Here is a 15,990-nt window from a genome sequence, read left to right as displayed (position 1 = left end):
GCTCATTCAGGCTTACTGCAAGATCTCTGCCTGTCTCGCCTACATATTTCTTAGGACAGAATCCACAGGGAATAGTGTAGACGCCTGCTGTAGAAGTTAGAGGTCACATGATTTCATCGTCTACCCGTCCTCATCCCAACATGACATTCTTCAGGTCACCATGCGTCACTCGCACCTCACTCTCCGCCTATATATAATGTCTTTCTACCTCTGTATGTTAGAAGTGATCAAGGTCCCAGGACCGAAACGTTTTCTAATAAATATGTCATAGTGTTTGCTTACATGTATTTCTAAACCAGCTTGTCGGTATTTATTACCAAGGTTTATACCATATATATATATATATATATATATATATATATATATATATATATATATATATATATATATATATAGATATATGTCGGGCCGAATAGGCAGAACTTGCGATCTTGGCTTAAATAGCAACGCTCATCTTGCCATATAGGACAAGTGAAAATTTGTGTATGTAATAATGTCGCCAAAATCATTCTGAACCTAACGAAAAAAATATATTTCACTGTGTTTGTTTAGTATTAAATTATTGTAAACAAATCTAAAATATATTTAGTTGGGTTAGGCTAAAATAAATTGTTCTTGTTATAATAAGGTTAGGTAAGTTTTCTAAGATTCTTTTGGTGTAAAATTAATTTTTTTTACATTAACATTAATGACAAAAATATATCTTTAAACGTATAAGAGAAAATTTTAGAAAGGACTTAATTTTAAATGAGTTCTTGCTAACTGACGAGATTTACATATTCGGCACGACATATATATATATATATATATATATATATATATATATATATATATATATATATATATATATATATATATATCTATATATAAACATATATATATATATATAAAAATATATATATATATATATATATATATATATATATATATATATATATATACATATATATATATATATATATATATATATATATATATATATATATATATATATATATATATATATATATATATATATATATAAACAAGTCAGCCGTCTCCCACCGAGGCAGGGTGACCCAAAAAGAAAGAAAATCCCCAAAAAGAAAATACTTTCATCATCATTCAACACTTTCACCTCACTCACACATAATCACTGTTTTTGCAGAGGTGCTCAGAACACAACAGTTTAGAAGCATATACGTATAAAGATACACAATGCACCCATCCAAACTGCTAATATCCCGAACCCCTCCTTTAGAGTGCAGGCATTGTACTTCCCATTTCCAAGACTCAAGTCCGGCTACATAAAAAAAAAAAAACTGTTTCCCTGAATCCCTTCACTAAATATCACCCTGCTCACACTCCAACAGATCGTCAGGTCCCAAATACCATTCGTCTCCATTCACTCCTAACGAACATGCTCATGCAGGCCTGCTGGAAGTCCAAGCCCCTCGTTCACAAAACCTCCCTAACCCCTTCCTTCCAACCTTTTTGAGGACGACCTCTACCTCGCCTTCGTTCCCCTACGGATTTATACGTTCTACATGTCATTTTACTTTGATCCATTCTCTCTAAATGACCAACCCACCTCAACAACCCCTCTTCAGCCCTCTGACTAATACTTTTATTAACTCCACACCATCTCCTAATTTCCACACTCCGAATTTCCTGCATAATATTTACACTGCCTCCAACCGCCTCATCGCTGCTGCATTCACAACCCAAGCTTCACACCCATATAAGAGTGTTGGTACTACTATACTTTCATACATTCCTTTCTTTGCCTCCATAGATAACGTTTTTTGTCTCCAAATATACCTCAATGCACCACTCACCTTTTTTCCCTCATCAGTTCTATGATTAACCTCATCCTTCATAAATCCATCCGCCGACAAATATCTGAAAACGTTCACTTCTTGCATACTCCTCCTCCCCAATTTGATATCCAATTTTTCTATATCTAAATTATTTGATACCCTCATCACCTTACTCTTTTCTATGTTCACTTTACACTTTCTACCTTTACTCACACTCCCAAACTCATCCACTAACCTTTGCAATTTTTCTTTAGAATCTCGCATACGCACAGTATCATCAGCAAAAAGCAACTGTCAATTCCCATTTTGTATTTAATTCCCCATAATTTTATCCCACCCCTCTCCCGAACACCCTACCATTTACTTCTTTTACATCCCCATCTATAAATATATTAAGCAACAATGGTGACATTACACATCCTGTTTAAGACCTACTTTTACTGGGAAGTAGTCTCCCTCTCTTCTACACACCCTAACCTGAACCTCACTATCCTCATAAAAACTCTTTACAGCATTTAGTAACTTACCACATATTCCATATACTACTTGCAACATCTGCCACATTGCTCCCATATCCACTTTATCATATGCCTTTTCTAAATCAATAAATTCAATAAAAACTTCCCTACCTTTATCTAAATACTGTTCACATATATGCTTCAATGTAAACACTTGATCTACACATCCCCTACCCACTCTGAAACCTCTTTGCTCATCTGCAATCCTACATTCTGTCTTAACTCTAATTCTTTCAATTATAACCCTTCTGTACACTTTTCCTGGTATACTCAGTAAACTTATTCCTCTATAATTTTTACAATCTCTTTTGTCCCCCTTCCCTTTATATAAAGGGACTATACATGCTCTCTGCCAATCTGTAGTTACCTTCCCCTCTTTCATACATTTATTAAACAAAAGTACCAACCACTCCAATACTATATCCCCCCCCCTGCATTTAACATTTCTGTCATGATCCCGTCAGTTCCAGCTGCTTTACCCCCTTTCATTCTACGTAATGCCTCACGCACCTCCCCCACACTCACATCCTATTCTTTTTCACTCCTAAAAGATGGTATACCTCCCTGGCCAATGCATGAAATTACCCCTTCCCTTTCTTCGTCGACATTTAAAAGTTCCTCAAAATATTCTCACCATCTACCCAAAACCTCATTCTCCCCGTCTACTAACTCCCCTACTCTGTTTTTAACTGACAAATCCATTCGTTTTCTAGGCTTTCTTAACCTGTTTAACTCACTCCAATTTTTTTTTTATTTTCATTAAAATTTCTTGACAGTGCCTCTCCCACTCTATCATCTGCTCTCCTTTTGCACTCTTTCACCACTCTCTTCACCTTTCTTTTACTCTCCATATACTCTACTCTTCTTATAACACTTCTGCTTTGTAAAATCCTCTCATACACTAACTTTTTCTCTTTTATCACACCCTTTACTCCATTATTCCACCAATCACTCTTCTTTCCTCCTGCACCCACCCTCCTATAACACAAACTTCTGCCCCACATTCTAATACCGCATTTTTAAAACTATTCCAACCCTCTTCAACCCCACCCACTATTCATACTTGCACCAGCCCACCTTTCTGCCAATAGTTGCTTATATCTCGCCCGAAATTCCTCCTCCCTTAGTTTATACACTTTCACCTCCCTCTTGCTTGTTGTTGCCATTTTCCTCTTTTCACATCTACCTCTTACTCTAACTGTAGCTACAACTAAATAATGATCCGATATATCAATTGCAGCTCTATAAACGTGTACATCATGGAGCCTACCCATCAACCTTTTATCCATCAATACATAATCTAACAAACTACTTTCATTACGTGCTATAACATACCTTGTATATTTATTTACCCTCTTCTTCATAAAGTATGTATTACTTATTACCAAACCTCTTTCTACACATAGCTCAATTAAATGTTACCCATTTTGATTTACCCCTGGCACCCCAAATTTACCTACTACTCCCTCTATAATATTTTTGCCCACTTTAGCATTGAAATCCCCAACCACCATTGCTCTCACACTTGGTTCAAAACTCCCCACGCATTCACTCAACATTTCCCAAAATCTCTCTCTCTCCTCTACACTTCTCTCTTCTCCAGGTGTATATACGCTTACTATAACCCGCTTTTCACATCCAACCTTTATGTTACTGAACATAATCCTTGAATTAATACATTTATAGTCCCTCTTTTCCGACCATAACTTATCCTCCAACATTATTGCTACTCTTTCTTTAGCTATAACTCTATTTGAAACCCCTGACCTAATCCCATTTATTTCTCCCCACTGAAACTCTCCCACCCCCTTCAGCTTTGTTTCACTTAAAGCCAGGACATCCAGCTTCTTCTCATTCATAACATCCACAATCATCTCTTTCTTATCATTTGCACAACATCCACGCACATTCAGACTTCCCACTTTGACAATTTTCTTCTTCTTATTCTTTTTAGTAATTATTACAGGAAAAGGGGTTACTAGCCCATTGTTCTTGGCATTTTAGTTGACTTTTACAACACGCATGGCTTACTGAGGAAAGATTCTTATTCCACTTTCCCATGGATATAAAAGGAAAAGTAATAAGACAAAGAACTGTTAAGATAAATTCAAAGAAAACTCAGATGAGTGTGTATAAATGAACATGTACATGTATGTGTAGTGTGACCTAAGTGTAAGTAGAAGTAGCAAGACATACCTGTAATCTTGCATATTTATGAGACAGACAAAAGACACCAGCAATCCTACCATCATGTAAAACAATTACAGGCTTTCGTTTCACACTCACTTGGCAGGACGGTAGTACCTCCCTGGGTGGTTGCTGTCTACCAACCTACTGCCTCTTATATATATATATATATATATATATATATATATATATATATATATATATATATATATATATATATATATATATATATATATATATATATATATATATATATATATATATATACATATATTTGTAGGTGAATGGTTCAGAGAATTTTGCCAAAAATAGGGCTCAAAATGTCAACAAGCCATTTGGATAATTTATATGAAACTGATCCTATGGAGCTAATAATTGGTCTGACTGGATTCCCTTGTTTGTGTGTTTTTATTAGTCCATACATGTTGGGCCAGCGGGCCTGTAGCAGTGTTCCCTTTCTTATGAGTCGCGCGTCAGGTGTTGCTTTGTTGTGGGATGTGATAGTGAGGTGTGGTCTAGACCCTTTATATGCCTTCCTTTGATGCATTACTTTTATTGTTCCTTGATAATGTGAGTAGTCACGAAAGCGCTTGGAATTTCTCTATTCTTTCACAGTGGTTGTTTTGAATATATATATATATATATATATATATATATATATATATATATATATATATATATATATATATATATATATATATATATATATATATATATCTTCTTCTTTCAACAAACTGGCCATATCCCACTGAGGTAAGGGGGCCCAAAAAGGAAAACAAAAGTTTCTCTTTTTAAATTTAGTAAGGTATACAGAAGAATTCTGTTCCACTTCCCCATGAATATATATATATATATATATATATATATATATATATATATATATATATATATATATATATATATATATATATATATATATATATGTATGGGCTGTTGAGGTGGTTCGGACATGTAGAGAGAATGGAGCGAAACAGAATGACTTCAAGAGTGTATCAGTCTGTAGTGGAAGGAAGGTGGGGTAGGGGTCGGCCTAGGAAAGGTTGGAGGGAGGGGGTAAAGGAGGTTTTGTGTGCGAGGGGCTTGGACTTCCAGCGGGCATGCGTGAGCGTGTTTGATAGGAGTGAATGGAGACAAATGGTTTTTAATACTTGACGTGCTGTTGGAGTGTGAGCAAAGTAACATTTATGAAGGGATTCAGGGAAACCGGCAGGCCGGACTTGAGTCCTGGAGATGGGAAGTACAGTGTCTGCACTCTGAAGGAGGGGTTTTAATGTTGCAGTTTTATAAACTGTAGTGTAAAACACCCTTCTGGCAAGACAGTGATGGAGTGAATGATGGTGAAAGTTTTTCTTTTTCGGGTCACCCTGCCTTGGTGGGAATCGGCCAGTGTGTTAAATCAAAAAATAAATAAATAAATATATATATATATATATATATATATATATATATATATATATATATATATATATATATATATATATATATACCACGAGGGGTGGTGGAAATCTTTAGCTCAAGTACCTTCACACTTCTCGGTGCTTTATCAGGAGCTATGCAAAATTGCAAGTCATCAACTGAAGGAGTTAGGGGAAGTTTTCTGAGAGTAGCGCAGGAGCGCAATAGCGCTGGGGCTTTGTCAAGCCGTTACGGCTTAATAAAGCTCCTGGAGAGCGAAATGTTGCCACAATAAAATGTCACATTAGTTGCACTTGTGTCCTCTTGCTTTACATATTGCCGGTAATTCTACCAACATATATACAAAAATAAAAATAAAATAAGCGTTTATCACAAAAGTATTATTTACAATTTTTTTTAAGAACAATGTGTCCATTCGACAACAAGTCTGGACTCGTATTAACGTTGATAGAACAACCGACAATATGTTAGCTAAAAGGACACAAGTCTAGCTAATGTGACATTTTATTGTGGCAACCTGTCGCTCTCCAGGAGCTTTGCCACAATAAAATGTCACATTAGTTACACTTGTGTCGTTTTACTCAACAAGTCTGGACTAGGACTTAGGGAGGAGCCTAGTCACACAGCCCAGACAAACATGACTCGTGGCAGTTCAAACACTGGACGAGACCGAAACAACGAGAATCACATCTTAATGTACAGTTATGTAGCTTCTAATTTGTACTGACTCACTTTTCCATTAGACCATTATATTGCTTTTGTTTTATGATGTACTTTAAGCATTTATAAGCTTGACAACAGTCAGCTGCACTTTCTTTTTAATCTAAAAGATAAGGTACAATTTTAAATTAATTACATACAGCTTGAGTTACAGTTACTCCAAGCCTGGAACCTGAACCCTCCCGCTGGTTCATAGGTTCGTGCTGATGACGGTAACAGATTCTCTTAAAGTCTCCGATGTCAGTCTCCTGAGCACTCACAATGTCGATAATTCTAAGCGTTTTCTCCCTTCAAGAGGACTCTCTTCATGCTGGTGAAGAGCTTCTGAACCAAAGAATCGGAGTTTTCCTCTCTTTTTATAAACAAGTTCTTTTTCCACTGAAGAAGTGTGACCCGAAAAAGAAGAAACACTTTCATCATCACTCATTCAATCGCTCTTGCCAGAGGCGTGCAGATACTACAGTTTAAAAACTAGAACATATCTCCACCCCCTCTCCCCTATCCCATACATTAAATCTGATTATCTCTCATTCCCCAGCCGCTCTACCACACTACTGATATAACGCTACCCTAGGATAATAATAATAATAATAATAATAATAATAATAATAATAATAATAATAATAATAATAAAATTATTATTATTATTATTATTATTATTATTATTATTATTATTATTATTATTATTATTATTATTTAAACATTTCCTCGTTTCGTAAAATAAAGGTTTATACATTCTCCAACTGTTGCTTTGCAGTTCTTTGTTTCTTAGTCTCTCTCCTACTTTGACTCGTTCGGTTTTCCAAGCTTCCGAGTTCCTTACAAATGTCTTTTTTTTTTTTTTTTTTTTTTTTTTTTAATATCTCAACCCACCACTGCAAGTCCTGGAGGTGTCTCTCTCTGCTGTCAAATCCTATCATTGCTGATCTATTTCTATAATAGCTTTTTATTCCAACTCTTTCATAGATTTTCAATATTCAATTGAATTTTATGGAATATAAGGTAACTCAGAAAGAGAAGAATATATGAACTCAGAGGTATATTTCTCTCAGCGTATATATACTGAAAGATTACTTTAGTCTCTATTTTAGGGATTAAATTATTATTGACTGGTGGAGAAAAGGTTACGTGCAGTCATAATGGTTCTAGTGTAATCAGCAGGCTTTAAATCTCATTAACCATTAACCAGAAGCCAATGTTAATCTCCCAGTTCTCTCATGCATGCACTTGCCTGCAAGAAGATAAACTTCATTACGTTACTGGTTCGTGTTATTTCTGGTTTTGTTCTTCTGCAATTGGTAGACCTTTAACCTGATGCTTGGTTCGTTTCGATGTCACATTCACTCAGTTTTATGTTCACTGCTGTGCTCACTTATTTCCATAAGTGGAACTTCTCTCCCACTCTTCTCTTTTTCTTCCTTGCTAGATACTTTGCTTATGTTAGCTGATTACACTTGCATTTATTTTAGCCAGGATTTTTTTCCTTGTTTCCCTTGTGATCTGCTGTATTTATATTTTTATTTTTTACGACCAATATCGATCATCAGATTTCGAACTAAAATGTGCACTCATTTCTCAAGTTGCTCATTTCTCATCGGTCCGAATTTTTCCTGGCTGGTCGATGTTGATCTTAATGAAATATGTTACTTGGCCACAAGCCCACGAAAGGTAATTGAAAGATACATGGACAGAATAAGTCTTTTATTGTACAACGTTTTTCTGCCTTTGGAATTTTGTCAGAGCTCCACCGAGAGGGGAATGGTGTTACATAAAAGGGTTTACTCAGTCCATATGGTTTTTTTTTTTATCTTAATTCCAGTGATAACTTTCCTATCGTCTTCACCATTCATTCCTACACCGGCCTCTTCGTTGTTCTCGACATTTCGATCCAGCTAATTCATATATATAAGATTCACACGGCTTCTGCTTCCTTTCCTCGCTGATTCTGTTACCATTGATGAATCCTTGACTTTTTCTTTGTTTCCCTCTTTTCTGTTGCTAGTATCGCCATCTCACAGACCTCTGGGAAACATTTCACAAATATACGCCTTCGCCGTCTCCTTACTGTGGGCGGGCTGTCTGCCCTAAAAGTGTCGCTTGGGGCCATTACTGTTACCATCGTTCAGAGGCTTGGTTTACAGGTTTCGTCGAGACTAGAGGCCATGAAAGTGTATTACTTGATTTTAGAAATATCCTGTTATTATTTGATTCTCGATGAAAAAAATCACCTGATTCTAATCTTGATTATATTATGACCTGATCGGTGTCTAGGTAAGTGTTTATTATTTTGTTTGACAGTTGTATGTGACAACACTTGGATCCTTTCACCTCTGATTTCTGTGATTTATACTGAATTTGTTTCAAGATTTATTTAAAAGCAATGATTGTTATTTTTTCCAAACAAACTAGAGGCAATTTCGCCTATAACTTCCTGAAAATCTGAACGTCAAAAATAATTCGAATTATATATATATATATATATATATATATATATATATACAAACACTGATCTCTGGCTGAAGGAGACTCGAACCTACGAACCTTGGAACAAGGTACGCAGTGCTATACCAAACTCACCACACTGGACATTACCTTGGGGGTCCAGCTTTCGCTAGACTTTGTATATATATATATATATATATATATATATATATATATATATATATATATATATATATATATATATATATATATATATATATATATATATATATATATATATATATACAAAATTGATGTTCTTCAATAGTAATTAAAAATTAGGCCTACTTAACTAAATTCTGTAAGATAAGATAAGATTTCGTTCGGATTTTTAACCCCGGAGGGTTAGCCACCCAGGATAACCCAAGAAAGTCAGTGCGTCATCGAAGACTGTCTAACTTATTTCCATTGGGGTCCTTAATCTTGTCCCCCAGGATGCGACCCACACCAGTCGACTAACACCCAGGTACCTATTTGCTGCTAATTGAACAGGACAACAGGTGTAAGGAAACGTGTCGAAATGTTTCCACCCGCCGGGAATCGAACCCGGGCCCTCCGTGTGTGAAGCGGGAGCTTTAGCCACCAGGCCACATCTGCAGAGATACGTAGTATCTGGTGTCTTCTGGTATCTCATTTACGCATATTACGAATAGTAGAGGACCTTGTGGAAAATTATATTTACTTGGATGTAACATAAGGTACATACCAGTAAATGATAACTAAGATAATTATTATTTATCAAAGTTACATAGACAAGTAGGAATTTGGGACACCTAGGTCACAAAAATGTCTCCCTTCGATACCTACAACTGTCATATCCACAAGTTGCTCTAGACCTATATTAATAAATTACAAATGAAATGTACATTACCAGGAATTCTGGTAAATTTAATAGAAATTTGTGGACTGTATATTAAAATTAATAAATGATTACATATACACATTTACTTAACAGAAGGAGAATTTATAATCATAACACACCAATTAGTCTGGAGATTACTGTGTATAATACTCAAAAACCTCCCTCTAACTAAATTTATGATGATAATACTGGCCAGAATTACAAATATAATTTAGATAGCTTATCTGAGGTTCCTGGAGCTGTCCTGCACATCGATTTAATGCTCAAAGTATGCAGAAATGCACATCCAACAATTTCGGCTCGTATTTGAGAGGTGTAAGCCCAATATAACCTCTAGAGCGACGAAAATTCTTCTTATTTTCACTAACGTTTTCTTGGCTCATTCAAAAAACATGGCGACTCCCTGCTCGTCAGCGCAGGCGCCGAGCTTCCCATTTTTTATAATATAATTTTTATTAAATACAATATAGGCCATCAGTTTACTTATAAAATACTGTATTTACGGAAAATATATACAGTATTTTCCACAGGCCTAGTAATGATCCTTGGAGTAACCCACTTGTTACACTAGTCCAACCTGACAGTTTCCTCTTGAATTTACACTCTTCTGTCTTTCAGGTATTCCTCTTTTATCCACACACACACACACACAAAAAAAATTTCCTATCCACCCTTGCTTGTTTTTCTAACTTAGTCTTCCAACTCTGATGGAGAACCATGTCAAATGCATTCTTGCAGTTCGGAAAGATGCACTTCATTTATCAGTGTCACTCTTACTTTATATTTGTAATGCTATCAAAGAACAAAGTATATATTTAAGAATCCTATTTGGCAATCACCCCGTCTGGGTTTCCACAGTGTTAAGCTCTTTCTCTCAGTACTCATGGGATTATTTAAATTCATGTGGAAGATCTTAAATTAACTTATAGGGATCTTACTGTGTCTAGGGAATGAGAGTTAAACCATGCAAGGAAAGAGAGAATGGCTTCAATTTCTTGGATCAAGAGCCCTTCACCAGCATCAGTCCATCCCCCTCATTTGAGGGAGTACTCAAAAGAATATGAGCTGTCAGGTGTCTGCTATTCATATGTTCATTTCCAACTTTACTGCGTGGATGTTTGTAGTGCGCGTTGAACATATGTTCTGCTTCCACTTCTACTTCCCATTATTTCTTGTTATTCAATGAATACTTTCCTGAATTTCCTGTTTAGTTCCTCTGTCATCCAAGTGGGCCTCCGACTTTTTAATTTTCATCACGTGTTCCTTTACAGTCCATTTTTTTTTATGTAACTGTAAAGCAGTTTTTGCTCTACTTTGCCACTTTTTTGCATAATTTTTAAATGTGTCTCAGATTCTTTCGTAGCTCTGCATAATCATCTCGAACTCTTCAGCTTACTTCCTGTTTTGTTTCCTCTCTGCGCTATATTTCTTTCATGGTCTTTTGAACTGCGTTATATGATTTACAAACCACTAGTAATAATGTGATTATTCAATGCTTTTAATATAAAAAATGGTTAACAATATTATTAATTTTCTGCCACTATTACCACTTTACAGTTGTCTTATCAGTTTACCAGCCAGTACTAATTTACTACAACCCTGACTAATTTACTGTTATTTTACAATTTAATCAAATGTAACTCAAAGTCCATTAGTCGTAGTTTAAATTATATTCATAATTCCTTCCTTGTAATAGGCTATTAGCCAGAACAAATTTTGACGGAAGGATGAAATCTTCACTCTAATTAGCCTGACAGATGGATTGCTTAGGTTGTTATTCACTGAGGCCACTCAGGCTCACCACTACAAGGTGAGCCAGCGTTGGGATGAAGCTCAAACATCGACCTCAATGCTTAGGTGATCCGGCGATGACGACTTTGGACTCCCTACAGCCCTAGCTGAACCACGGATACTCTCTATATATATTCTTCAGCGTTTTTGAGAGACAATGTGTAATGAGCCAGGTTAAAAATTACACACACTTTAAGTACGTCATAACAATGTACAAAACAGAGATGTGAGATACGTCACAATTATGGTAAATGAAGCCAGCATGAGCAATTATAATCATTTAGCCTTAAGATAATTCTGAACTAATTTAAGCACAGCTGGTCTAAGGAAAATAGACCAAGACTGAGTTTTATAGCAAAGTTCTTTGTCATTTACATTAGACTGGATTTCATTATATATTTACATACGACGTAAAGACGTCGTAACGAAAGAAGTTCCTAACAAATCAATCTAATGAATTTGTATAACATGTTCACAGATAACGCATTAGAAATTTGGACATTCATTGCACATTATTTTTGTCTGTTTATTGAGTATTTTTATTGTAACCAGGTATATACATTGTGAATCACTATACGTGCAGGTTTATAATTTGTAAACCTATTATTTCGAAGACAATTTTTTTTTAATATAAATATAAATCTAGCATATTCGTATGTTCAGGTATAAAGACACATTCAGGTCAACAAATTTCAGAGTAGATATAATATTTTCAAAATATTTACAAAGATACTGTCACGAAAAAATGGGTATTTTGATATTTATTTATCTGTAATAACATTATCCAGCTTTTCTAATTCAAGTTTATAAAGACAGGATGGCATAACCTAGCACCAATTAAATCAATATTATTTTTAAACTCTTCATCTAAAAATTTTGGACTGAGGAGTGATGAATAGAATAATTGTTTTTATAAACACATATGAACGGAGAAATGGAAATAAATGGTATAAAATACCGACACAATGGAAATATAAACACGTATGCAGTATAATGTGATCCTTTATTGAAAACGTTTCGCTCACACAGTGGGCTTTTTCAAGTCACAAACAGATCTACCTGGGGTGGAAGGGACGTGAGTATTTATAGTCAGGTTCAGAATACTGAGGTCAGGTGGAGAATGCTGCATCTGATGATGTACCGAGTGGGGTTATAGAGTCTAAAATCTTGGGTAGCTTGGAAAGGGGATTGGATAAGTTTGTGAACAGACCTTCTACAGTGTTCTTATGTGGGATAGCGATGAAGAAGTTTCTTGGCAAGTGGTTCAGCTATGTTATAGAAGCCACTATTCTGGTTGAAGTTGTCGGATATAGAAATAAGTGATGATTCCAGGATTCTTCGGTAATGAGTGTTGTCTTCTGTGGCGATGAGTCTTGAGTTTCTGTAGTTTATCAAGTGGTTGTGTGAATTACGGTGTTGTACACAGGCATTCCTTGTGTCGTCAGACCTGCTTGCGTATTGGTGTTCTGAAATACGTGTTTGGAGGTCCCTTGATGTTTCGCCCACGTATAACTTCAAGGGACCTCCAAACACGTATTTCAGAACACCAATACGCAAGCAGGTATGACGACACAAGGAATGCCTGTGTACAACACCGTAATTCACACAACCACTTGATAAACTACAGAAACTCAAGACTCATCGCCACAGAAGACAACACTCAATACCGAAGAATCCTGGAATCATCACTTATTTCTATATCCGACAACTTCAACCAGAATAGTGGCTTCTACAACATAGCTGAACCACTTGCCAAGAAACTTCTTCATCGCTATCCCACATAAGAACACTGTAGAAGGTCTGCTCACAAACTTATCCAATCTCCTTTCCAAGCTACCCAAGAATTTAGACTCTATAACCCCACTCGGTACATCATCAGATGCAGCATTCTCCACCTGACCTCAGCATTCTGAACCTGACTATAAATACTCGCGTCCCTTCCACCCCAGGTAGATCTGTTTGTGACTTGAACGGAGAAATATTGACCATTCGATAAATTCACTTTTGGTTTCCTGTAATTTCTATAACTGAAAGAATCATATCTGTAAATGAAAACATTAGTGAAGAGTCAGCATTTATTTGTTTCAACTGTTAACTGATAGTTGAAACTTCATATTTAACTTTTCTTTAAAATGCTTAAGTTTCATATTGTTGACGGCATACAATACTGACCAGTTAAAATTTATTAGTAAATAGGCATGATACAAATTAATGTGTACTGATAGGTGCTGTCTATAATATATTCTTCGTTTTCAACAGTCATATGTGCAGAGCTCAAAACTGGGGAGATGGGATTCCCATATCTATACGAAGTGTTTCAAATCAAACGCATTACGGAAACTGAATAGATACGAATGGCTAACGAAATCATAATGACAAGTTTATAAACGACTCGCCAAATGGAAGACTCAAACCCTGCTAGATTTTGGACTAGCTTGTCATGGGTTCGAATCCTCCATTCGGTGAGCTGAATAGATATATTTTGCATAAAGTTTTACAAGACTGCCAATATTAAGTGGTAATGGTAGCTCATACTCTTCTTCGGTTACGAGAGAGATAAATATTTTTTTTAATTTCTTGCCTTAACACTGTATGTAATTGCTTAATTTCTTGACTTTAAGTTAATCAAAAGAAGGCCATACTTCCACTTTGATGAGCCCCTTAAGCAACTTTTAAGTGACTGATCTGACAAGTCTGTCAGTAGGTCTCACATGATAATTGAATTCTCTGCATCTTATCCAGCCTCCATTCTCCTCGATTCATCACCCACGACAAGGTTCATGAAGGACAAAGTCAGTAGGTCTCACATGATAATTGGTCTTATCCAGTCCATAATGATAAGGTTCATGATGTGATGCTGTGGTGCTTTGGTCAATGAGATCCTTTTATTATTATTCAAATGTTTTATAAGATTACTGTGGTTTTAACACTGGTAATGTGTATTTCTTAACATAAAGTAATTTGATGAATCTTGCAGATTATACAAAAAAGTGATACTTTAATATGCAGTCTGAGCATCAAGCACTTTCTTGATGCATTAGTCACCTGTTCAAAGCACACAATGTTCCTTGAAAATGTGACTGATGCATCACCAAAGCTTTTAGGAACATCTTAGCTAGTGAAGGACACTGGACTCCAAAAATTGGAGCTACTCTCCCCATCTTAGGATTAAACCTGACTGGCTCGTGTTCCTTAGGTGTTATGTGACTTACGAGTTTCAGACTTCCTCATGAATATTATGATGATATAAGTTCCTATGTTGATATAAGTTGCACTTTTTTAATAAATGTAAGGGTAGGAGATATCAAAGATATTGACAAGTCCAGTGCAACACCGCCTTCCTTATCTTATCCCTGTTATCCTATCAAGATGCACAAACATCACAGTCCTCCCCTAACACCTAGAAAACCCTTGTACTCACCTCAACCGTGACACCCCGCAGGTGATGATCCACCTTCACCTGCGGAGTGTTCTTAGGTACGAAGCTGTAGAACTGCTCGCCGTTCTTGTACCACCTGACTGAGTAGAAGCCCATGACACCAGCGTCCCACAGACACTCGAGGTGGGCAGGGCGACCCACTATACCAGGGTTCGGCACATTGACGTTATGAACCTGCACTCCCGCGGCACCTGTGGGGGATGTCCCTCTCATTATGGTGATAGAAGGATAGATAGGAAGGTAGTGGAACATATATATATATATATATATATATATATATATATATATATATATATATATATATATATATATATATATATATATATATATATATAACATTAAAATGGAACATAAAATGGTAAAAAATACCGACAGGTTGTTAGGTAAGACACATATGCAAGAGTTGGGTATCTTTATTTCGAAACGTTTCGCCTACACAGTAGGCTTCATAGTACAGAAAAGTGTATATATGAGTCCATCACCCTTAAAGTTTTGAGGTGGTCATAGTCTGAAACATTGTTTCATATCTGAAACAATTGTTTCAGACTATGAAACAATGCTCTTCTCCAGACTGAGGGACTGACCACCTTAAAACTTTAAGGGTGATGGACTGATTACATCGTCTTCAAGTCTCTTCTGCTTCTATCAACTTTTCTGTACTCGACTGAAGAAGCCTACTGTGTACTTAGCTCTGTGAAGACCTGTTTGTGTGCTCTCTGTGAATCTGAACCAGGATGCCCTCTCTTGAGCAGCTTTACCAGCAGCTGAGAGAAGAAC

General features: G+C 36.0%; 1 protein-coding gene across 2 annotated transcripts in view; it reads right to left on the bottom strand.

The window, feature by feature from the left end:
* LOC128705620 (cell adhesion molecule 3) overlaps nt 1-15,399 on the bottom strand; it is a 73,990-nt gene extending 58,591 nt beyond the window's left edge. For both annotated transcript variants that reach the window (XM_070098634.1, XM_070098635.1), the window contains exon 1: nt 15,196-15,399. In XM_070098634.1, the coding sequence (XP_069954735.1) occupies nt 15,196-15,309 (114 nt within the window). In that variant the 5' untranslated portion in view covers nt 15,310-15,399. The remainder of the gene's footprint in view (nt 1-15,195) is intronic.
* Between the last annotated feature and the right edge of the window lie 591 nt (nt 15,400-15,990).

Source organism: Cherax quadricarinatus, chromosome 63, assembly GCF_038502225.1.
Source record: "Cherax quadricarinatus isolate ZL_2023a chromosome 63, ASM3850222v1, whole genome shotgun sequence".
Classification (NCBI taxonomy): Eukaryota; Metazoa; Arthropoda; class Malacostraca; order Decapoda; family Parastacidae; genus Cherax; species Cherax quadricarinatus.
Note: the sequence above shows the minus strand (reverse complement) of the source record. Positions and strands in the feature narration are given on the sequence as shown.